The 24,737-nt window shown below is 41.2% G+C and overlaps 1 protein-coding gene across 9 annotated transcripts in view; it reads left to right on the forward strand.

Annotated features, from left to right (window-relative positions):
- Positions 1-294: 294 nt before the first annotated feature.
- Positions 295-24,737, forward strand: part of RUFY2 (RUN and FYVE domain containing 2) — a 45,895-nt gene continuing 21,452 nt past the window's right edge. The window contains exons 1-12 of one of the 9 annotated variants that reach the window (XM_059662548.1): positions 298-541; positions 2,313-2,486; positions 9,254-9,371; positions 14,294-14,395; positions 16,418-16,541; positions 16,740-16,801; positions 17,567-17,632; positions 19,627-19,696; positions 21,130-21,231; positions 21,362-21,478; positions 23,129-23,296; positions 24,137-24,234. In XM_059662548.1, the coding sequence (XP_059518531.1) occupies positions 538-541; positions 2,313-2,486; positions 9,254-9,371; positions 14,294-14,395; positions 16,418-16,541; positions 16,740-16,801; positions 17,567-17,632; positions 19,627-19,696; positions 21,130-21,231; positions 21,362-21,478; positions 23,129-23,296; positions 24,137-24,234 (1,205 nt within the window). In that variant the 5' untranslated portion in view covers positions 298-537. Of the gene's footprint in view, positions 542-2,281; positions 2,487-9,071; positions 9,136-9,253; positions 9,372-14,293; positions 14,396-16,417; positions 16,542-16,739; positions 16,802-17,566; positions 17,633-19,626; positions 19,697-21,129; positions 21,232-21,361; positions 21,479-23,128; positions 23,297-24,136; positions 24,235-24,737 lie in introns of those variants that run through there. The other 8 variants (XM_059662544.1, XM_059662549.1, XM_059662543.1 and 5 more) reach the window with 8 other exon arrangements.

Genomic DNA, 24,737 nt, shown 5'->3' on the forward strand with positions numbered 1-24,737 from the left:
CCCTCCGCTAGCCTGGTCTCCTCGCTGCGTTTTATAAACCGCGCAGGTCCCGGTGACCGCCGAGCCTCGGGCTGTCCGCACAGCGTCGGCAGCGGCCTGCCGGCTGCTCCGGCTGCGGATTTCCCGGATCCCGCTGCTGCCCGGAGCCCGAGCAGGTGACCCGGAGGCAGGCAGGTGCGGCCGGTGAGACGCAGCCACCCGCGGGTGAAAACGTGCGCACGTGGCCCGCATCTGCGCGGACGCGCTCCCGCGGCGCGACCGGGTCCCGCCCTCCGGCGCCCGCACCGGGACCCCTCCGCTCCGTTTCCGGTCCTTCCGGCGCCGCAGACGCCGAGGGATCCGCGCAGGCGGCTTGTCTCCCGCGGCCGCAGGCTCTGCGGCCCCCGCCCCCTCGCGGCGCCGCGCCCCGCGTCCTCCCGCCGCCGGGAGCGCTGTGGGCCGCCCGGGCCTGGCGCTGACGCCGTGGCGGCCGCCGCGCGCCCGAGGGGAGCCGCTGGGGCCCCGGCTGTCCCCGCCCGAGACCGCGCCGCCGCCGCCATGGGTAAGGGAGCGGCCGGGAGCGGCCGCTGGGTCCCGCGTCCGGGGCTGGAGGCCGCGGCCCGACCAGGAGGACTGGGGGGGGGGTGGGCACCGAGGCCCCCGGGCCGGAACGGGGCCCGGAACCGGGCCTGGGGCTGGGCGGGGGCCGCCGGGGACCCGGGGGCGCCCGGAGGCGCCCGGGGTCACCATGGCAACGCGCGGCCGCGCTGGTCCTCCGGTCCCCGCTCTGGAGCTGAGGTCGAGGGCTCTGGGTCCGACCGCTCCAGTGCGCGTGGACGGGCCGGCGGTGCCGCTGCCTGGTCGGGGGAGTTGGGGACGAAGGCCCCCAGGTTTGGGGGTGGCCGTTGGGGGGAGGGGGCAGCGCCGGCCGCAGCGCCCGGGTGAGCCCTCCGCGGGGGTCCTGGGGCCCCCGAGCCTGTGGACAACTGGTGGGGGGAGATGGGGAGGCAGGGAAGGGGCTCCCGACCCGGCTAGATGCGGGGCCACGTCCGCGAGGCGGGGCGGGGAGGGGCCGGCCGGGGGAGCGCTCCTCCGCGGCGGCCGCCGGCGCCCGGCACCGACCTGCCTCCCGCCGCGGCGAAGGCCTTTGTCCGGGCGTCGCATCGGAGGGTGACGAGCGCTGTTGAGAACGAGGGAGACTTCCCGTCGGTTCTGCAACACCCGGGGGTTCGTCCCCAGGGGAAGGGGGGTCCTGGCTCTGTGCCGGCTGGAGAGATGGTGCGGAGAGTCCCACCTGCGGGCGGGGCCCGGGCCGGTGCGGCCGTGGGCGTCTCCTGCCTGAGGTCAGAGCAGGATGCGGGGTCCCTGGGAGCCCCGACTTCTGGTTCAGGGAAAAGGAAAAACGGGCGCTGGGTGGCCTCGGGCCGTGAACCTGTCGGAGGATGGACCGCTTCGCCAAGCGCTTTATTTTTCCGCACGTGCTTTTGCCATCTGTGTGCAGTGAGGAGAGTGTCGGGTAGCGTCTGAATTTCTGAGTAAGCTGACAATACAGTTTGGGGGGAAGGAAAAAAATACCTTTTGTCAACCGAAAATAGCCATTGAGATCAGTTGTGTGAACTGTCTCGGTTAACTTGTGATTCAGCCAAGTCAGCCGAGCGCGGGAGCCTCCCTGGGAAGCTGGACCCCGTTTTTATGTCCTCGGGGAAAAGGAAGGAGTCATGCAACACAGGCCGAGAGTTGTCATGAAAAAAACAAGTTAAAATGAGTGGAAATTGAGTGGCTTCCCCTGTATCCCCTTGTTTCTCAGTGTGTTTTTCTATACCTGTCATGGTTGTTACTCGTAATACTGGAATCGTAGAATTTTAACTACCTTTTATTTTGTTGCCAATATAATTCTGAACTTTTATTTTTTTTTTTGCCTGGGAATTCATCTTTGGATGGTTCTTGCTAGCCACCTTTTGCATGAGACCCTTAAACATGTTGTCTATTAGTCTAAACTTATCTCTACAGAAATTCATGAAAGCAAAGCAAAACAAAAGCTTACTCTCCCTGAAAAGGGGTACCATGAAAGTAAAACAAGTACCAGAGACTAGCCAGTTTGCAGGGTCTTGGGGATAATTCGTTAACTTGGACTGGAGTGGGCATGATAGAGCTCTCTAGCGCATGTGAGAGAGACAGAGAGAGAAGTTGTAGGTTCGTTAGGAAGACTAATTTGTCCACCAAGGAAACGCAAGCAGCCGTTGGTTTCATAGGGGAAGGAAAGGGTTTGTACTAGTATATTGTTCAATGTCATGTCTTGCAAATGAAGTTGGACTCCTTTCTTGTGCTTTCAGCTACAAAAGACCCCACAGCCGTAGAGAGAGCGAACTTGTTAAACATGGCTAAACTGAGCATCAAAGGACTCATTGAATCTGCTCTCAGCTTTGGCCGCACTTTGGATTCTGACTATCCCCCCTTGCAGCAGTTCTTTGTCGTTATGGAACACTGTCTGAAACACGGTCTTAAAGGTACCATTTTAAAAAATTAATTAACTTTAAGATCATTTCCCCCTCCCCCAATCTTAAACATCCTTAGAAATGTGGTGGTTTTGAGGCCATAATTACTGTTCCTTTATATTTTAAAATACTCGGTGGGTTGGTTTTGGGAGAAAATGTCGTACTGTTTTATGTTTTGAAATGGGTGGTCTTAGAAAATGCTTACTTGATTGTGTCTGGTTAAAAAGCATATTTAATTTTTAAAATTTTCAACATACCCTGAATTGGTTCCTATCTTCTAGGACAGTGATGGCGAACCCATGACACACGTGTCAGAGGTGACACGCGAACTCATTTTTTTTGTTGATTTTTCTTTGTTAAATGGCATCCTATCTAATAAAAGAGAAACATGGTAATTAGCGTACGACCGCTACCCTTCCCATTGGCTAATCAGGGCGATATGCAAATTAACTGCCAGCCAAGATGGTGGCCGGCAGCCAGGGAGCTTGAAACTAGCATGATGCTTGCTTGCTTCAGTGAGGGAGGAAACCAACGTTCCCCACCTGCCGCTGCAGGCCTCTGAGCCTGCAGTTTGAAACATTGTAATAAATATAGAAGCTAAACAAAACCCCAGAAACCTGCTTTCAGCAAGCCGGGATCTCAGAGCTGGAGTTATACATTATTTCGATTATAGAACCAAAACAAACCAGATACCTGCTTTCAGCAGCCGAAGCCTAAGAGCTGGAGCCTCAGAGTTAAAGCTGGCCCAGAATTAAAAAGAAAAAGAAAAAAAGGAGCAGTTGGGAGCTTCAGTCACCCACCAGCCTGAAAACAGCCCTCAGCCCCTCACCCAGACTGGCCAGGCACCCCAGTGGGGACCCCCACCCTGAAGAGTGTGTGACCAGCTGCAAACAGCCATCATCCCCTCACCCAGGCTGGCCAGGCACCCCAGTGGGGACCCCCACCCTGATCCAGGACACCCTTCAGGCAAACCAGCTGGCCCCCACCCATGCACCAGTCCTCTATTCTGTATAGTTAAAGGGTAATATGCCTCCCAGCACCGGGATCACCGGGATCAGCATGACGGGGGGCAGCGCCTAAACCCCCTGATCGCCCTGCGGCTCTGTGTGTGACGGGGAGCGGGGCCACAACCTCCCTATCGGCCCTGCTCTGTTCCTGACAGGGAAAGGCGCCCCAACCCCCTGATCGGCCCTGCTCTGTGCCTGATAGGGGGGAGCTCCCCAACCCCCTGATCGCCCTGCGGCTCTGTGTGTTACAGGGTGCGGCGCCCCAACCCCCTCACCCCACGGGCCCTGCTCTGTTTGTGACGGGGTAGAGCCATTACCTCCCCATCGGCCCTGCCCTGAGTGTGAGAGTGGCAGCGCCCCAACCCCCTGATCGGCCCTGCTCTGTGGGTGATAGAGGGCAGTGCCCCAACCCCCCCCCCCCCCCACGGGCCCTGCTCTGTGTGTGATGGGGTAGAGCCATAACCTCCCCATCGGCCCTGCCCTGAGTGTGACAGTGGCGGCGCCCCAACTCCCTGATCGGCCCTGCTCTGTGGGTGATAGAGGGTGGCGCCCCAACCCGCTGATCTGCCCTGCTCTGTGTGTGACAGGGGACGGTGCCCCAACTCCCCTATGGGCCCTACTCTGTGAGTGACAGGGGGGAGCTCCCCAACCCCCTGATCGACCCTGCTCTGTGCGTGACAGGGGGGAGCTCCCCAACCCCCTGATGGGCCCTGCTGTGTGCGTGACAGGGGGCAGCGCCCCAACCCCCTGATTGGCCCTGCTCTGTGTGTGACGGGGTGGCACCGCAACCTCCCCATCGACCCTGCCTTGAGTGTGACAGGGGGCGGTGCCCCAACCCCCCAATCGGCCCTACCCTGAGCGTGACTGAGGGTGGCATCGCAACCTCCCAATCTGCCCTGCTCTGTGCATGACAGGGGGCAGCGTCCCAACTCCCCAATCGGCCCTGCTCTGAGCCCTACCAGGGGCTGCACCTAGGGACTGGGCCTGCCCTCTGCCACCCGGAAGCAGGCCTAAGCCAGCAGGTCCTTATCTCCTGAGGAGTCCCAGACTGCGAGAGGGCACAGGCTGGGCTGAGGGACTCCTCCACCTCCCCCACGAGTGCACAAATTTTTGTGCACTGGGCCTCTAGTTTAAATATATAAAATAAATATCAAGCCGAAACTGGTTTGGCTCAGTGGATAGAGCGTCGGCTTGCGGACTGAAAGGTCCCAGGTTCGATTCCGGTCAAGGACATGTACCTTGGTTGTGGGCACATCCCCAGTAGGAGATGTGCAGGAGGCAGCTGATCGATGTTTCTCTCTCATTCTAACTCTTTCTAACTCTCTATCTCTCTCCCTTCCTCTCTGTAAAAAATCAATAAAATATATTTAAAAGAATAAATAAATATCAAAAATATAAATCTTTGTTTTACTATGGTTTCAAATATCAAAAAAATTCTATATGTGGCACGGCACCAAGAGTTAAGTTCGGGTTTTTCAAAATGCTGACACGCTGAGCTCAAAAGGTTTGCCATCACTGTTCTAGGACATTTATGGCATTATTTTTAAAATGTTAAATTTGGTGATCCTGATATGAACTCTTCTTATTAGTTTGAGCCCTATTGAACAAATACATTAAAATAGTTGATTGCTGAGCCCTGCTGGCATGGCTCAGTGGTTGAGCATCGACCTATGAACCAGAGGTAACGGTTCGATTCCCAGTCAGGGCACATGTCCAGGTTGCGTGCTTGATCCCAGTAGGGGGCTTGCGGGAGGCAGCTGATTAATGATTCTCTTTCATCATTGATGTTTCTATCTCTCCCTCTACTTTCCTCTCTGAAATCAATAAAAAATATATATAAAATAAAAAATTAAAATAGTTGATTGTTGAAATGTAAACCTCCATAGTGCATGGGAGTATGTCTTCTGGATTGGATTATTGTAGAAATATTAGTGCTCCCTGAAAACAATGATAATAGTGAATATTCTTCTTTACAGTTCATATTGAATAATGTGTGTAAAATATTTGTATTAATATTTAACATATGTTGTGTAATACCAGTTCTTTCACTTAAAATAACTACTTGCCATGGGGTTCAGGACCTGAAGGAGGGGCCAACACACAAATGAAAATACTATACAAGAAATATGGATTTAGAAGGCATTGGGAGCCAGGTGGAGCCTCTTTCTTGAAGACGCACACCTACGTCTGTCCTGGTCTATTTTTTTTACTTGAATACACATTTGCGCTTTAGCAATGCATACATACAGGCTATCAAAGGTAACGTTTGGTAAACAGTAAAAGGATTATCAGGTTTGGAAATTGCATTGAGCCACCACTATCTCAACAGACGAGGTGCTTAGCGGCAGCCCTGCTAATGCCCAAGGTCAGTGCTCGGCAAACTGCGGCTCGCGAGCTACAGGTGGCTCGGGAGCTACATGTGGCTCTTTGGCCCCTTGAGTGTGGCCACGAAGTTTCATTCACACTGTACGTGCGCGCTCGCACGTGGTATTTTGTGGAAGAGCCACACTCAAGGGGCACAGTTTGCCGACCACTGCCCAAGGTCCATCGGCCTTCTGCGTTCCTTGGTGCATTGACAGTATTAGCCAAGTGGTGGCTTCCTGCACTTCTAGTAACAGTTGTTGACAGTTTTGGTCTTTAATTCATACTATCAGCATCTGTATAGAGGGCTATATAAGTTATATTAAGGTGACTATTATAAAGCAAAAGAAGCTTGGTTTTTTGTTTGTACTTGGAGACTGAGTAGGTTAGGATGGCTTAGAAGTTCTGACTATGGTGCATGAAAGTGTGGGTTAATGTAAAAAGCAAAAGAGGATATTTATCTAAATATGGTTTTAATAAACTGAGAAGGAGTCTTGGCACCAAAATTTGAGAAACCCTATGTGACATTAATGTACTCATTTCTTTTTTTTTTTTTTTTTTAAATATATTTTATTGATTTTTTACAGAGAGGAAGGGAGAGAGATAGAGAGTCAGAAACATCGATGAGAGAGAAACATCAACCAGCCGCCTCCTGCACACCCCCTACTGGGGATGTGCCCACAACCCAGGTACATGCCCTTGACCGGAATCGAACCTGGGACCTTTCAGTCCGCAGGCTGACGCTCTATCCACTGAGCCAAACCGGTTTTGGCTACTCATTTCTTTTTCTTTAAAATTTTTATTTATTTTTATTGAGATATAATTGACAAGTAACATATTTCAGTTATACAACAAAATGATTTGATATTAGTATATGTTGTGAAATGATCACAAGTCTAGTTAACATCATCACCATATGTAGTTACAAATTTTTTTCTTGTATTGAGAACTTAAGATTATTTTCTTAGTAACTTTCAAATATAATACAGTATTTATTTATTTTTAAAAATATATTTATTGATTTCAGAGAGGAAGGGAGAAGGAGAGAGATAGAAACATCAATGATGAGAGAGAATCATTGATTGGCTGCCTCCTCCTGCACACCCCACACTGGGGATGGAGCCTGCAACCCAGGCATGTGCCCTTGGCCGGAATCGAACCTGGGACCCCTCAGTCCGCAGGCCAATGCTCTATCCACTGAGCCAAGCCGGCCAGGGCAATACAGTATTATTTAAGTTTATATATTTATTTTCCTCTTGTAGCTTATGTTTTGTGTACATTGAAGAGAAGATTAGGAGCAGCAAAAGTGGGTCAGATTGGCAGCTAAGAGCAACTCATCAGGAAATACCCAAAAGGGTCTCCTATTAAAATGCAGCAACTTCTCATTATTGAGGTGGTTATTCATATATATTTTTTAATTTTAAATTTAAATAAAAAAATACTTTTATTGATTTCAGAGAGGGAGGGAGAGAGAGAGAAACATCAGTGATGAGAGAGAATCATTGATTGGCTGCCTTCTGCACGTCCCACACTGGGGAATCGAGCCTGCAACCTGGGCATGTGTTCTGGGGAATCAAACCTTGACCTCCTGGTTCATAGGTAAATTGAGCCATGCTGCCTGGGCTATACTTCTTAAATGTGATCATCATATACACTTCTACAGATACTGAAGGTCTAATTATGGTAATTCTTGTATACAATATAGTAGTGCTAACTATAGTCATCATATTATACATTACATCCCCATGATTTATTTGGCTCCTTCAGTCATTTTATTCACCCCTACCCTCTGCCTTTGGCAACCACCAGTCTCTTCTCTGTATCTATATGAGTTTGTTTGTTTTTTAGCTTCCACTTTTAAATTAAAGGCTTATGATAATTAAAAAATATGTCAATAGAGAAATCTACTCTTTTTGTACATGCATCAAGTAACATAGAAGCACATAGAGCAAAAACACAGTTTCCCTTTATTTTCCTCCCTAAAGGGAATGCTTGTCATTCTTCTAGCTCTTTCCTTTTGTTTCTTTTTTCTTTTACTCTAAATAGAGTTGTGCTATAAGTGTTATTCTGTGACGTCCTTTTTCTCCTCTTTTAAAAACAACAACAACATGGTGGTATGCACGGTTCAGTGATGTGTCCGTTTATGTAAGTGTCCTTACCACACTTGTAGTGTTGTATACTGTTTCATCGTACATGTACACCATACCTTTTTAAAAAATATATATTTTATTTTTTACAGAGAGGAAGGTAGAGGGATAGAGAGCTAGAAACATCGATGAGAGAGAAACATCGATCAGCTGCCTCCTGCACACCCCCCACTGGGTATGTGCCCGCAGCCAAGGTACATGCCCTTGACCAGAATCGAACCTGGGACCCTTCAGTCCGCAGGCCGACGCTCTATCCACTTAGCCAAACTGGTTAGGGCACACCATAACTTTTTAAGTATTCTCCTCTTAATGTACACTTAGTTTTCCTGTTTTTTGCTATTAAAATTGTGCTGTAAGGTCATCTTTGGGTATATATGTTTGTGCACATGTGCTAGGATTTTTTTAGAATTCCTAGGTGTAGAATTACTGGGTCAAAATAGGCAAATGACATCTATGAAGGTTTCACTAACTTATCAAATAACAGTGAATGTGTTTGTTTCCCCACATTTTTGCCTGTTCTTGATACTATCAGTCTTTTTGAAAGTTCCTTTGTATTTTTAAAAATAGCAGAAACTTAGATTTTTATTTCCCCCAACCTGCTGAAATGGAATTTGCCAAAAGATGGCCAAAATAATTAAATTTTAAACTCTTTTCTGAATTTATTTTCCTTTACTTCAAAGGATAACACGAGGCATGTCCTAATAGTCATGGGCTTATTTTGTTGAATCACTTTAAAGCTACTTTGTGCCGATTGATTTTTCTCCCCCAAGGAAAAGGTGCCTATTTTGTGGTTGTCCACGGCTGGTGCATGTTATAGGCACACGGGATCTGCAGGAGAGCTGGTCAGTCTTAAGAAAGAAATGGATAGTGATTTCATGGTTTTATATTACCCAAACCTCAGAAGAAAATAAAAGGAAAAGTAAAGCCACAATTTTTACATGTTTAAAAGTAAAGTGACTTTTATCTGGTTTACTTAATAAACTGATAAAGATCAGCCTTTATTTTGATACTGGTAAATAATGAGCCCTTATTACAGTATTTTTTTTTTCACCGTAATTACCTGCCTGCATATTTCTGATAAGGACAAATATCAGGATCCTGGTTAACAGGCTCTTCTTGATCAACAGGGCTGTGGTGATTAAAGAGGTAAGGTCTCTGAATAATTGTATGTTGTTAGAAATGTTGAAACTAAATATTTAAAAGGAAGTTAGTACAGTTATATACACATGTTGAAGTCATATTCATCATATTTTCTTTTTTTCAGTAAGGAAATCATTTTTGAGTTATAATAAAACTATCTGGGGTCCTTTGGAACTGGTGGAGAAGCTGTACCCAGAAGCAGAAGAAATAGGGGCCAGTGTCCGGGATTTACCTGGTCTTAAGTAAGGAATCTTATTACTTGCTCATTTCTAACCACAGAAGTGTATATATATATATTTTATTTTTAATATTTTTATTGATTTCAGAGAGAAAGGGAGAGGGAAAGAGAGAGGTAGAAACATCAATGATGAGAGAGAATCACCGATTGGCTGCCTCCTGCACGCCCCCCACTGGTGACCTAGCCCTGCAATCCAGGCATGTGCCCCTGACCGGAATTGAACCCGGGACCCTTCAGTCCACAGGCTGACACTCTATCCAGTGAACAAAACTAGCCAGGCCACAGAAGTATATTTACTGTTCCTTAAAAGTACCTCACATTCTAGTTCAGTGATGGCGAACCTATGACATGTGTCAGAGGTGACACGTGAACTCATTTTTTTGGTTGATTTTTCTTTGTTAAGTGGCATTTAAATATATAAAAGAAATATCAAAAATATAAATCTTTGTTTTACTGTGGTTGCAAATATCAAAAAAATTTCTATATGTGACATGGCACCAGAGTAAGTTAGGGTTTTTCATAATGTTGACACGCTGAGCTCAAAAGGTTCGCCATCACTGTTCTAGTTTATCTTCTCTTGGCCTTAAATAGCTTTCTTCCATTCTCTCCTAATAAAATTCTGTTCAATCTTTATGGTTCATCTCAGATTTCATTTCTTTTATGGTTTTTCTTAGCCCTGTCAGTAAGAATTAACTGTTAAATACTCTAATCACTATAGTCATTCCTTATTATATCACTTACTGGAGGCCCAGTGCACAAAATTCATGCACAAATACAGTCCCTAGGCCTGGCCTGCGATCAGGGTCATCTTCCCTGGCAGCCGGCCCTACTTCCCGCCGCCACCCATCCCCAGTTCCCTGTTCCCCATCGGGCGATTGGAGCCTGCCTGCTTGGGGAAGGGACTGAGAGGTTGGCAGCAGGCCCCCATAGGGCAATTGGGGCCAGCGGGCTGGGGGCAGCTCCTGCATTGAGCGTCTGCCCCCTGGTGGTTAGTGCGCATCATAGCGACCAATTGTTCTGCTGTTTGGTCAATTTGCATATTACCCTTTTATTATATAGGATTTTAGTTCAGCATTGTAATGCATGAAGTTGCAAGTCCTTTTAAGGTAGGATGTGTCAATTATGCATTTCTGTTTCCTGAGTGTTAAGCTATTTTGCAGTAATAGGCAGTCAGTAACAGTAACAGTTTGTTGGAGACTGATTAGGCTAAATCTAGGCAAAGGCTCAGGAGGTTTTGAGTTCTCAGATAAGCCATTTATGTAACATTAGAGGCCTGACGCATGAAATCTGTGCAAGGGGCTCCCCACGCTGCGGCAGCAGCTGACCCTGCCTCGGCCCCCGCTGCTGTGGCTTCGTCCAGAAGGTCGTCCGGAAGGATGTCTGGTCTAATTAGCATATTACGCCTTTATTATCATGGATAAGACATGTGCAAATTACTTTCTTTCTCTGAAAATTAGGACCTATAGGGTACCCTGCCTCTTTCACTCGACAAATGTTATGAAATGTCCTAAAAGCTGAACATCCTAGCTAATAACTCACGAGTGTTGAAATTTTTGCAGTCATAAAGTGTTCTTAGGGCAGAGATCTTACACTTGTCATGATATGACTAAGATGTAAGAGCTCCCTTTAGTATATCTTAATTCTTGTAAATGAGATAACTTTTTTATGTTCAGCATTTCCTGTCAGATCATCAGTTTGCTTTCTTTTAGACAGGTTTACAATTTAGGGTTTATATGTTATAGGGAATATGGTAGTGTTTTCTGGCTATCACAATATCTAAATGTTTACAAGTTATACTTAATCAAGTGATATACAGTAAGCAGCTACTATTAAGCACTGCATCAGGATAATATAATTATTTTACATGAATTATTTCATTTAGTGCTTAAATCAGTCTCCTAGGGTACAGATTATTATAATAAGTGTGTAGATGTGAAAATAAAGGTTAGAGAAATTATAGTTAATAAATGGCAGAGCCAGGATTCAAACCCAATTTTTATTTTATTTTGTTTTTAAAAAAATATTTTTATTGATTTTGGAGAGGAATGGAGAGGGAGAGAGAGAGAATCATCAATGATGAGAGAATCATTGATCAGCTGCCTCCTGCACACCCCACGCTGGGGATCGAGCCTGCAACCTGGGCATGTGCCCTGATCAGGAGTCAAATCTCTTGGTTCATAGGCAGTGCTCAACCACTGAACCACGCTGGCCAGGCTCAAACCCAGTTTTTAGAATTAAATAGCAAATGATATTACATTTGATGTTTCTTATTTTTATTTATTTAAAAAAATTTACAGTTTTCTTTTTCTTTTTTTTTAATTTATTATATTGATTTTTTACAGAGAGGAAGGGAGAGGGATAGAGAGTTAGAAACATCGAAGGGAGAGAAACATCGATCAGCCGCCTCCTGCACATCTCCCACTGGTGATGTGCCCGCAACCCAGGTACATGCCCTTGACCGGAATCGAACCTGGGACCCCTCAGTCCGCAGGCCGACGCTCTATCCACTGAGCCAAACCGGTTTCGGCTTATTTTTCAATTACAGTTTACATTCAGTACTATATTAGTTTCAGGTGTACAACATAGTGACACTTGATGTTGTTGTTTTTTTTCCTCTTGATGTATTTGTATTGATTTCAGAGAGGAAGGGAGAGGGAGAGAGAGATAGAAACATCAATGATGAGAGAGAATCATTGATCGGCTGCCTCCTGCACACCCCCTACTGGAGATTGAGCCCGCTACCTGGGCATGTGCCCCTGACTGGAATTGAACCTGGGACTTTCTGTCCATAGGCCGGCTCTCTATCCCCTGAGCCAAACCGGCTAGGGCTGCTTTTTTATCTTTATAAATGATAGAACTTGGATAAGAGAGGTATGAGATTTAATATTTAAGGACAATTGATTAAAAGAAACATTTGAAAAATAGCAAGAAGCCTAGTGATTTCTCTCTAATTACCAGTGTGGCACCTTTTTAGCTTTGTTATGCTTTTTTAAAAAAGATGTTTTTATTGATTTTTAGAAAGAGGAAGGGGGAAGGAGAGAGGGAGAGAGAGAGAGAAACATTGATGAGAAAGAATAATGTAAGACGGGAAACCATAAAAATATTAGAAGAAACCAAAGGCAACAAAATCTCAGACATATGCTGAAGCAATATCTTCAAATATTTTTTGAAGGCATTTTACTCCCCTATTGACCGATACAGCTCCTAGGGCATTGGAAACTAAAGAGAAAATAAACAAATGGGACTACATCAAAATAAAAGGTTCTGCATAGCAAAAGAAACCATCAACAAAACAACAAGAAAGCCCACTGCATGGGAGAACATATTTGCCAATATTATCACCGATAAGGGTTTAACCTCCAACATTTATAGGGAACTCATACAACTTAACAAAAGGAAGATAAACAATCCAATCAAAAAATGGACAAAGGACCTAAATAGACACTTTTCAAAAGAGGACATTCAGAAAGCCAAGAGACATATGAAAACATGCTCAAAGTCACTAATCATCTGAGAAAGGCAAATCAAAACAACAATGAGGTACCATCTCACACCTGTCAGACTGGCTATCATCAGCAAATCAAAAATGACAAGTGCTGGAGAGGAAGCGGAGAAAAGGGAACACGCATGTACTGCTGGGGGGAATGCAGACTGGTGCAGCCACTATGGAAGACAATATCGAGTTTCCTCAAAAAGTTAAAAATGGAACTCCCATTTGACCCTGTGATCCCACTTCTAGGAATATATCCCAAAAAACCAGAGACACCAATCAGAAAGGATATATGCATCCCTATGTTCATAGCAGGACAATTTACCATAGCTAAGATCTGAAAACAGCCTAAGTGCCTATCTGTAGATGAATGGATTAGAAAACTGTGGTACATCTACATGATGGAATACTATGCTGCTGTAAAGAAGAAGGAACTCTTACCATTTGCAACAGCATGGATGGACCTGGAGAGCATTATGCTAAGTGATATAAGCCAGTCAGTGAAAGAAAAATACCACATGATCTCACTCATTTATGGATAATAAAGACCATTATAAACTTATGAACAAAATAGATACAGAGGCAGAGCAGCATTAAACAGACTGTCAAACTACAGCAGGAAGGCTGGGGTGGGTTGGTGGGGGGGGGTAAGGGATCAACCAAAGGATTTGTATGCATGCATATAAGCATAACCAATGGACACAAGACACGGGGGGGGTAGGGGAGGCTGGGGAAAAAAAATATAGTCAATAGTATTGTAATAACGATGGTGTCAGATGGGTACTAGACTTAAGGGATCATGTCATATGTTATATAAGTTATATAAATATCTAACCACTATGCTATACACCTAAAATTAATACTCAATGTAAACTGTAACTGAAAAATAAAATTTTAAATAAATTAAAAACAAAACAAAGATCAGCTATCTCCTGCACGCCCCCTACTGGGGATCAAGCCTGCAACCCGGGCATATGCCCTGACACGGAATTGAACCAGTGACTTCTTGGTGCATTGGACCGAAGCTCAACCAAGTCATACCAGTCATGATAATTTACATTTGGCTACAGTGTTAATTATTTTTTGAAGGCATTTTACTGCCCTATTGATGTATTTTGCATATTCGTTTTATAGAAGGCTAAGTCCGTCTGAAAATATATTTCTTGTAGAAATATTCTCACTTTTTAGAGAGTCATTTATCTCAAAACTTTAAATGGTACTTAGACGTCCTAGAGGTGCAAATTTACCTTAGAGATTTAAATAGCTCACAGGGATTGGTTTGCATGCTCAAAGAAGCTAGTTTAAAACTATAGAAATGAAGACAAAACTGATAAATTGCCTTTTTAAAAAGTTAATGTACCTCAACAGAGATAGAACATACGGTTTATGTTCTTTGGGCTGGGACTATTTTCTTACCAGTTGGTTTTACTTTTCAGGACCCCCCTGGGTCGTGCAAGAGCATGGCTTCGTTTAGCCCTCATGCAGAAAAAAATGGCTGATTATCTTCGTTGCTTAATTATTCAGAGGGATCTCTTGAGGTTAGTACCATTAAGTCATGTTCATTTTCATTTTTTATTTCATTGATATCCTGTCTCCCAAAAAGCATTAAAGATGTGAAAAAGGACTTGTAAAATACAACAAGATGGCATAAACACAGGGAGGAGTGAAACGAGTGAGAAAACCATGGTGGAGATGTAACAGTGATTAGGAACTAGCTTAAAAAATGATAAATTTATATTTCTAAGTTTCCTTTTTTGAAGCCTAATATACATATTTTTTCTAAATTACAGATAATTTTATGAATAAAAATATATAGTGAAATTTGGGGCTTTAATTCAAGGGATCTCTTTTTAGAACTTGAATATCCAACTACTGTTTTGACTGGATTGTGGGCTTTCTTTAAACTATCAGTTTAAATTGAAAGCCAAGTGCCTACGACAGACTTTCAAAGTAAGGTAATCAGTTCTTAAAGGAAGTGGGGCCCATGGTAGCCCCTCAATTCACCCTTGTTCTTTTAGAGTGCTTGTCTGATGTTTGGGAGAATTTTGTCATTTTTGGTTTTACTTGTGACTCCAGTTCATCTTCGTTTTCCCACTTTGTAAATGAGAATGACTATACTTTAAGCACCTGCAATTTCTCAATAATTTCTGAAGTGATTAAATACTATACATGGGACTTTAAAATTTTTTTAAAAAAATTTATTTTAGAAGAAGGGAGAGAGAGGGAGGGAGGGGGGGAGAGAGAGAGAGAGAGAGAGAGAGAGAGAGAGAGAGAGAGAGAGAGAGAGAGAGGAGAGAGGAGAGAGGGAGAAGAGAGAGAAGAGAGAGAAACATTGATTGGTTGCCTTTCCCAAGTGTCCTGACCAGGGATCAAACCTGCAACCAGGTATTGAACCTGCTACTTTTTGGTACAGTGCATGGATGATGCTCCAACCAAGTAAGCTACACTAGCCAAGGCTACATTGGACTTCTTGAGGAAGGCATGAGTCAGTGATAACTAATTCTTTGAATATAAATTGTCAAATATTAGTTTTATAAAAAAAATATATTTTTATTGATTTCAGAGAGGAAGGGAGAGAGAAATAGAAACATCAATGATGAGAGAGAATCATGCATGCCACTCACCAGGGATCGAGCCTGCAACCCAGGCATGTGCCCTTGACCAGAATTGAACCCAGGGACCCTTCAGTCTGCAGGTCAACACTCTTATTCACTGAGCCAAACTAGCTAGGGCTCAAGTATTAGAATGTTTTTTAAAAATATGTTTGTTTATTTATTTATTTATTTATTTATTTTTAATTGATTTCAGAGAGGAAGGGATAGGGAGAAAGAGAAACATCAGTGATGAGAGAGACTCATTGGCTGCCTCCTGCACACCCCCTATTGGGGATCAAGCCCACAACCCAGGCATGTGTCCTTGACCAGAATCCAACCTGGGACTCTTTAGTCCGCAGGCTGACGCTCTGTCCACTGATCAAAATTGGCTAGGGCTCAAGTATTAGTTTTTAAACTGTCTGGTTTCTTTCACAGATCTCTTATTTGAACATTTTTTTTTAAGAATATAAATATCCATAGGTATCTTTTATTGGTTATTTATTAAGAACATTTGCAATACACATTTCAAATGCACTGACTTGAACATGGGTTTTGAAATGTTTCATATATTCATTTCCTTATCTTAGTCTTTCTCCCAAGGGTCTTAAATCTAGAATTGAAAATTCAACTCTAATAAAAAGTGTTGTAATCATATCAGTAACAGTCTTTTGAGAGTTGCAAACGTTCTAGGCCTCAATGATGCCTCTTTTTCTTTTGATCTCTCTCTGATTTTCTTCTCTCTCACTCAGAATTTCTTTTTCAATTTTATATCCTTCAGTCTGTCTTTTATGTTTTCTGCATAGAATTTAAATTTCAAAAATTTTAAATTATTCACATATAGAAAGGCTAATTTGAAGATACCTAATATTTTTGGTTCCATGTTTGTAATTAGGTTGCTGAGATTTTAAAATTTAGTTTTTGAAATAAATTTGTGATTTACGGTTTTTATTATTTTAATTTTCACAGTGAATTCTATGAATATCATGCACTAATGATGGAAGAAGAAGGAGCAGTAATTGTTGGGCTACTGGTTGGCCTGAATGTGATAGATGCTAATTTGTGTGTAAAGGGAGAGGATTTAGACTCACAAGTAAGTAGAAGTGACTAGTACCCAATGCAGAGTGTTTGCAGTTTGCACTGTTCTGCTTTGATACAGGTCTTACTCTATAAGTTGTAAACAGTGCTGTTAAACAGTAAAGGAAAATTAAGAATGAAATTTATTTGTATGTTAAAGGTACATCTGATATTTCTCCCCTTTAAATAGAAATACCTTTATTTATAAATTCAGGTTGGAGTGATTGATTTTTCCATGTATTTAAAGAATGAAGATGATATTGGAAATAAAGAAAGGTATGATTTCCATAAGTTACTTCACATGTATTTTTTTATGTAGCTCTTCATAATCAGTATGAGGTCCATCTATTTAGCATGTGGTTTTTATTTCCTTTATTTGTGTGTATTTCCTGCTTTGTTTAGTTTTCACTCCATTTGTAAGCTTTTCAAAGCAAAAACCACTTGGAAGGAGGCTTTAGTATGATGTGTAACTTCTGGTTTACATGTTAATAGGTAATAGACCCATTTTAATAGCTGTGTTTTGTGATAAAAGGGATGAAAGCTTATTCACAAGCTTACATATGCTGGTTTATTTCAAGAGCTAATTGTGTTTGTTTGTTTATTTAAATTGTGTTTAAATTTAAAATATACTTGAACTACTGAAAAGAGAAGATAATTATGTAATATAATAGAGGTGCTAATTATTGCTATGGCAGTCATAATATATAAATGTATCGAAGTAACATGTTGTATGCCTTAAATTTACAGTGTTATATGTCAGTATATTTTAATAAAAAATAAATCATAATGATGCAAAATTTTAAAAAAATACACTAATGATATTGTTAAATCTAGTATTAACAAGTAATTTATTTAACAAAGATTATAGTTATTTAGTACAAAGCTTACTACTACATGATTATGAAGATTCTTGAATTTTACTTTAAAGGCAAAATAATGTTTTACCATTATGACTTTACAATTTTAGATGATATAGATATTATTTTTGGCACCCAATGAATACCTTTCCAATTAGCACAAAACTACTTTTCTCCCCTCTAGGAATGTTCAAATAGCTGCCATATTAGACCAGAAGAATTATGTTGAAGAATTAAATAGACAACTGAAGTAAGTATTATGGATACTTGGAATACTTAGTACATTTATGACTATTGTATTAGGGTCCCCCTCTTTTCAGGCCAGCTTAACTCTATTCCCTCTACACATCTTTGAGAAGGGGTTGAGGAGACATAGCATATCTAAATTAAGTATATAGAGAATTATTGGAGAGAATTCATTTTCAGTAGAAAATAAGTCAGACTTTAATCTTCAGAGGATTCAAAAAATAGAATTTCTTACTTATCCCTATACCCTTAAAATAAAGGCTAGCCCTGGCTGGTTTCACTCAGTGGATAGAGCCTGTGGACTGAAGGGCCCCAGGTTCCCTTCTAGTCAAGGACACATGCCCAGGTTGTGGGCTGGATCCCCAGTAGGGGGCATGCAGGAGGCAGCCAATCAGTGATTCTCTCTCATCATTGATGTTTCCATCTCTCCCTCTCCCTTCCTCTCTGAAATCAATAAAAATATATTTAAAATAAGTAAGTAAAGGCTAGATAGGGTGGAAGTTTATATCATTTTGATGGTTCAAAAATTCATTGAAACTGTTAGCTAATACTCAATCTGGGAAGAATGTCTGAGATCTGTTTGTATGTCTAATCCTATATAATAAAACCCTAATATGCAAATTGACTGGTGGACCGACCTGCGGAATGACTGGTTGCTATGATGTGCACTGACCACTAGGGGGAAGACGCTCTGACTGGTAGGTTAGCTTGCTGCTGGGGTCTAGCCAATTGGGACTGAGCGAGATGGGCTGGACACACCCTGGAGCCCTCCTGCCATCCCTCCCTGGCTGGCCAACCTCTCACGTCTCTCCCCAGCCCTGATTGTGCACTGATGGGGTCCCTCGGCCTGGCCTGCACCCTCTTGCAATCTGGGACCCCTTGGGGGATGTCAGAGAGCCAGTTTCGGCCTGCAGGCCAGGCCAAGGGACCCCACTGGTGCACAAATTTGTGCACTGGGCCTCTAGTTTAATATAAATAGAAAAACATTTTTCTTGTTTCACATCTAAACTAAAATACCAATAGCTGTTTCTGAGGCTGGTATAAAATTTTTTGAATCTATTCTAGATTTTTACTATAATGTATACAGCATATTACATTTTATTAGAGAAAGTTTGAAATGGTAAAATCAAGCAGGACTTGAAAATTAGATTCAGTAAAAGGTATAATAATGCCCAGTCTTGATGGATTTAAACAAAAATATAAAAAACAAGTTTTTTCATGTAGTGGAACTTGATTTTTGACTATATCCTTGAAAGATAGGTGTTTGCTTAGCTTCAGGCTGATTGGGTACCTGATATTACGTATCTCATTTGCATTTCTCAAAAATGAGTGATTTTGGGGGTCTTTAAGTTATTATGAAAGTGGAGAGAGGAAGTAGAATGGGGCTTCTGTTGATGAATACTGTTTATAAGCATCATTAAAGTTTATCCTTTAAAAAATAATTTTAAATTTAGTTTTAATAATAGTTACCTTTTTTTAAAAAACACACACACATTTTATTGATTTTTTACAGAGAGGAAGGCAGAGAGATAGAGAGTTAGAAACATCGATGAGAGAGAAACATCGATCAGCTGCCTCCTGCACGCCCCCTACTGGTGATGTGCCCACAACCAAGGTACATGCCCTTGACCAGAATCGAACCTGGGACCTCTTGGTCCGCAGGCCGACGCTCTATCCACTGAACCAAACCGGTTAGGGCAATAATAGTTATCTTTATGTGGAATTTCCATTCCTAAATAGTATAAGTAACATGTAAAAGGGACCCTAAGAAGACAAAAAATGAGCAGCATCAATTGAAATTTTAATAGAAATATATTGATTCTTTTGCTACAATTTTTGTTGTTCTAGTTAAATCAAGTTATTCTGACTTACTGAAATTTCCCACACTAAAAAATTCAGACAGGGCAGTTGGTGAATGTCATTCAACATAGAATCCAGGATCGCGTACTTTTTCTTGCTTTTGTGAGTTTGAATGAGTTTTTTCTTCATTAATTTCAGCAGCACAGTCAGCAGTCTCCATTCAAGAGTTGATTCATTGGAAAAGTCAAATACTAAGCTGATTGAAGAGGTATTGTCATCACAGTGCTAGTATTTGTGATCCTTTTTCATTTTCAGTATGAATGTATTAATAAGCACACACACATTTTCATTGTGATTGAGACGTTTGAGAGAAACCACATATCTCAGGTGAATCTGAATTGTTTCGAGATACTCAGCTTCTAGAAGTGAGCTTCAGAGATGAAACTCATACATACTCTTCTGTAAAGAAGCTGTGCTGCTCATTTTAAAATCTGGATGACCTGAATTTAGATGGTGCATATTTTTTATGTATTAAAAACATTTCATTGTTTTTCTAATTAGAAAGTAGTTTTGGTACATATAGAATACTTCACCTATAGTTAAATTTCCTACTAAAATGATATTCTCCCTCTTGTTCCACTAGTCAGATTACTTTTCTTTTCAAGCATGATCATATTCACCATTTCTCCACCCTCTCATCTGTAAAATTCATCCCACATGCTCCAGTTTCTGCATTTTCAAAGTGGCTATCTGGTAGTCCAAGAACCAGAAATTTATCTTAGCTCTTTTTTTAATACTATTTTTATATAACTTTAAAAAATATCTATCAAACCACAGATGTATTGCTTTATATTTTCAGAATTATTTCAGGTAGAGGAAGAAGTCTGTTATTTTATTAGTGCTATTTTCCATATGAATTGAAATTATTTTTTTTAAAACTTGCCCAATTTTTTTCAAACCAGGGAACACATGGTTGTTTGCACGTCTGCAGTTAAGAATGTATCTTTGTTTTGATAGTTTGGGATTATTAGAAAGAGCTGCTCACTGGTTTGTGCCTCTTCTTGGCCTTAGACACACTGTGAAGTTCAAGTTGTATCCTTGATAAATTATTCAGAAATTTACTTGTGAGCCAACATTGTGGAGTGGCCCCTTCTTCCTTTTCCTTGGATTCTTCTTTTTATTCTGGGCCTCAGAGCCAAGCCACTTAGTTATTCATGTTTAATTCTGATGATGAGAGCTGACTCATATTGGCCCTGGTCACTCAGTGTGCCATGTTTCACAGGGTATCCTATTTGGTTATCATGAATGTCATTTTCAATGATAGTGAAACTTTTTTTCCTTATAGAGATTTCTGTCTTTACACAAGTCTTTACAAAGTTTAGTTGTTTAACACATAATTCTTTATATGCTTGCTTAGGCACTTTTTATTCAGGGCATATTGTAAACAGGGATAAGCATAGTATATTTCGATTGACATAATATATTGACTAACAAAAGGAAATAGTAGAAATTAGTAAATTTCTTTCATTGGTATCTTGGGATAATAGGGGCATATTTTTCTTATGAAAGTTTTTGTAGCTGTGAGATTTTCACTAGCTTTAGGATTTTATTTTCTATTATTGATAGCTGTGAACATAACCTGTAAAGCAAGTATAAATAAAGCTGTTTAAATTTTTTTCTTGCCTATTTCATAATTTTTAGTTAGCAATAGCAAAGAATAATATCATTAAGCTTCAAGAAGAAAATCATCAATTACGAAGTGAGAATAAGTTGATTTTAATGAAAACACAGCAGCACTTAGAGGTAAGTATAGACAGATTGCAAACACTGTCTTGTGTCAGAAATTGTTACTTTTTGGGACTTTGGAATAGACTGTGTATTTTTGTGCTGTATTAACAATAGTGGTTATTAGAATAAAAAGTTTTCTTCCGAGGTTACCAAAGTGGATGTGGAAACTGAGCTTCAAACATACAAGCATTCTCGGCAGGGGCTAGATGAAATGTACAATGAAGCCAGAAAGCAGCTTCGAGATGAATCTCAGCTACGACAGGTAGGATACATTAAAGTTATATGAGTATATTAATAACAGTTATTATTATTATTTTTTTAAATATATATTTTATTGATTTTTTACAGAGAGGAAGGGAGAGGGATAGAGAGTTAGAAACATCGATCAGCTGCCTCCTGCACACGTCCTACTGGGGATATGCCCGCAACCCAGGTACATGCCCTTGATCGGAATCGAACCTGGGACCCTTGAGTCCGCAGGCTGACGCTCTATCCACTGAGCCAAACCGGTCAGGGCAATAACAGTTATTATTATTACTGATATTATTTACTCTTAAGCAAGCACTACTTAAAATCTTTCAGCCTTATTTTCCTCAGTGGGATAGCAATCAATCTCATTCCCTTAATCCCCTCAAATTCTTTAAGTTTCCATTTTATCTGTGTTTTTTAAACAGTGTTTTTAAACTGTTACAGTCTGTGTTTGTGAAATAGATTGTGACCAGCATTACAAAAAAAGGAAACAGAATAAAATGACGTATTCAAATTTTAGTAAAATCATATTTAAAATTAACTTATTTTTACCTTTATAAATTATGAAATACAATACCTGTATAACTACCTCCCAGGTCAAGAAGAGAGTATTGTCAGCTTTTTCATCCCTTTTGCTATTTGTCTTTAATGTTAGGAAACATCTTTTCCTTTTGGTGTAAAATTGAGAAAAAATTTTGAGTTATCTTGGCTTTGACTTATATGGACTGCTTCATTTTTCTGTCTAAGGAAAGTCAATACTGAGATTATGTGGCAAAAAATATTCGTGAGCCGGTAGAATAGTAATAATTGACAGAGTGTAGAAAGTTCTTTTCATTTTAGCAAAATATTTATTGATTATATAGAGAGAGAAGGGCAGAGAGAGACAGACAAAGAAAAACATCAATTTGTTCCACTTTATCTATGCATTCATGGGTTGCTTCCTGTATGTGCCCTGACCAGCAATCGAATCTGCAACCTTGGTGTATTAGGATGATGCTCTAACCAACTGAGCTACCAAGCCAGGGCTGCATTTGAAAATATTTAGAATATTGTTTTAAGGCCTGATTTATTCCCTTTAGTGGGGCTTATAACTCAAAAGGAGTAGTCTACATATTGAAACTTTTTTTGTTGTTAATCCTCACTCGAGGATATTTTTTAATTGAGTCTTTGGAGAGAGTGGAATGGAGGGGGAGAGACAGAGAGAAAACATCAATGTGAGAGAGACACATTGACTGCTTGCCTCCCGCATGTGCTCCAACCGGGGCCAAGGGTCAAGCCTGCAACCAAGAAACGTGCCCTTGACCAGAATCGAACCAAGACCCTTCAGTCCCTGGGTCTGTTCACTGAACTGGCTAGGGCTAGAACTTGTATTTTTTAATCCTCACCCAAGGATATGTTTTTTTTATTGATTTTAGAGAGAGGAAAGGAGAGACACAGAGAGAGAAACATCGATGTGGAAGAGAAGGTTGGATTGGTTGCCTCCCATATGCACCCCGACTGAGGATTGAACCCTAAACCTTTTTGGTGCCGGGAGGACACTCCAACCAATTGATCCCCTGGCCAGGGCTGAATAGTAGCTCTTTCTTGGTCTCATTAACTGTTGTGTATCTGACTTTTGACATCTTGAAGTGGCATCTGAATTGAGGATATATTGCAATTACAGGATGTGGAGAATGAGTTAGCTGTACAAGTTAGTATGAAGCATGAGATTGAACTTGCCATGAAATTGTTGGAGAAAGATATCCATGAGAAACAAGATACTTTGATAGGCCTTAGACAACAACTAGAGGAAGTTAAAGCAATTAACATAGAGATGTACCAAAAGTTGCAGGTAAGGAATGTTCTTAAATTCTTGGAATTTGTTATATAAATTGAAAATGAATATTTGTATACAAGGTTTGATTTAAAGCAATGAGGTTTCTTTTATTTCTAAATGGAAGCTTAAGAAATGTAGCAATGAAAAAAGTACTGAAGAACTAAAAAACAAAATCACCTATCTGAATTTGTTTTTTAATGCTGAAAGGTTAACAGCATGAAGGTTAAATCTTTTGGGAAAACTCAATCTAAATATGCAAGACATTTTTGTGAACTTTTTTTTTTTATATATTTTTATGGATTTCAGAGAGGAAGGGAGAGGGAGGGAGAGAGATAGGAGCATCAGTGATGACAGAGAATCACACTGGAGATTGAGCCCATAACCCTGTCATGTGCCTGGACTGGGAATCAAACCCCCTGACCTCCTGGTTCATAAGTCAACGCTCAACCACTGGGCCACACAGGCTGAGCTTTGTGAACTTATTTATACAGTACAGTCCTGAGAAAGATTTGATTGAAATGCTTTACTATGATTGTGAATTCTCTAATAAAGTGACATTTTTGTTAAGTAGACTAGTTGCCAAAATCCCTTTACAATTTAATTTGAAAAATAGTGTATGTTACAAGGGCTCATCCTGTTGTCTTCCAAAAACATTGAAGGCTGTTTCCTTTTCCTTTACTATATTTTAAATGAAGACTGATAGTACTACTGCTTAATATCATAGGAGTATTTTAATCTATAAATTAACTCTGCTCATTTCAAGGTAAGAATCCCATAGCAGAATGGTATACAAAACTTACAAATATTCAGGGTTAAAAATCAAAACCACTATAGCTTTTATGTTTTTCTAAATAGGGTTCAGAAGATAGTTTGCAAGAAAAAAATGAAATAATTGCCCGACTAGAAGAAAAAACCAATAAAATTACTGTAGCCATGAGGCAGCTGGAACAAAGGTACAGCATTTCCAGTCTTAGTTTCTTTTTTCCTTTCCTTCTCCCCCTATTCTTTATTCAACTCTGACATCTGCCACAAAAAAAAAAAAAAAAAGGAAAATTTAGATTAGGACATGTTTTTCTTTTAGCCCAGCAGAATTTTCCCTTTTTTGTTTTGGTTGTTGCATGGAATCAAGTTGTTTTATATGAAGCTGATTCTTTGGAACTTGCCATTTTATATGTATATATTTTAAAGGCCTCCTAATATCAGCGATTTCATGTGGTTCAATCTATTACATTACATAAAACAAATACACAAACAGAAACCTCGAAAAAATGTAAAGTGAATAAAATTCATGGTGAAATTGTTCCTGATTGGTTTCCATGCATATTGGTTGTCATTTCCTTTGTCATTCACCATCTCTCTATCTGAAATCAGGCTTTCTGAGTTGACAGTTTAGTTGTTTTCTTTGAGGTAGGCTCCTTAACCCAAGAGATAATTTTGTTTAAACTTAATTGTTTTA

This window comes from Myotis daubentonii, chromosome 13 (genome assembly GCF_963259705.1).
Source record: "Myotis daubentonii chromosome 13, mMyoDau2.1, whole genome shotgun sequence".
Taxonomy (NCBI): Eukaryota; Metazoa; Chordata; class Mammalia; order Chiroptera; family Vespertilionidae; genus Myotis; species Myotis daubentonii.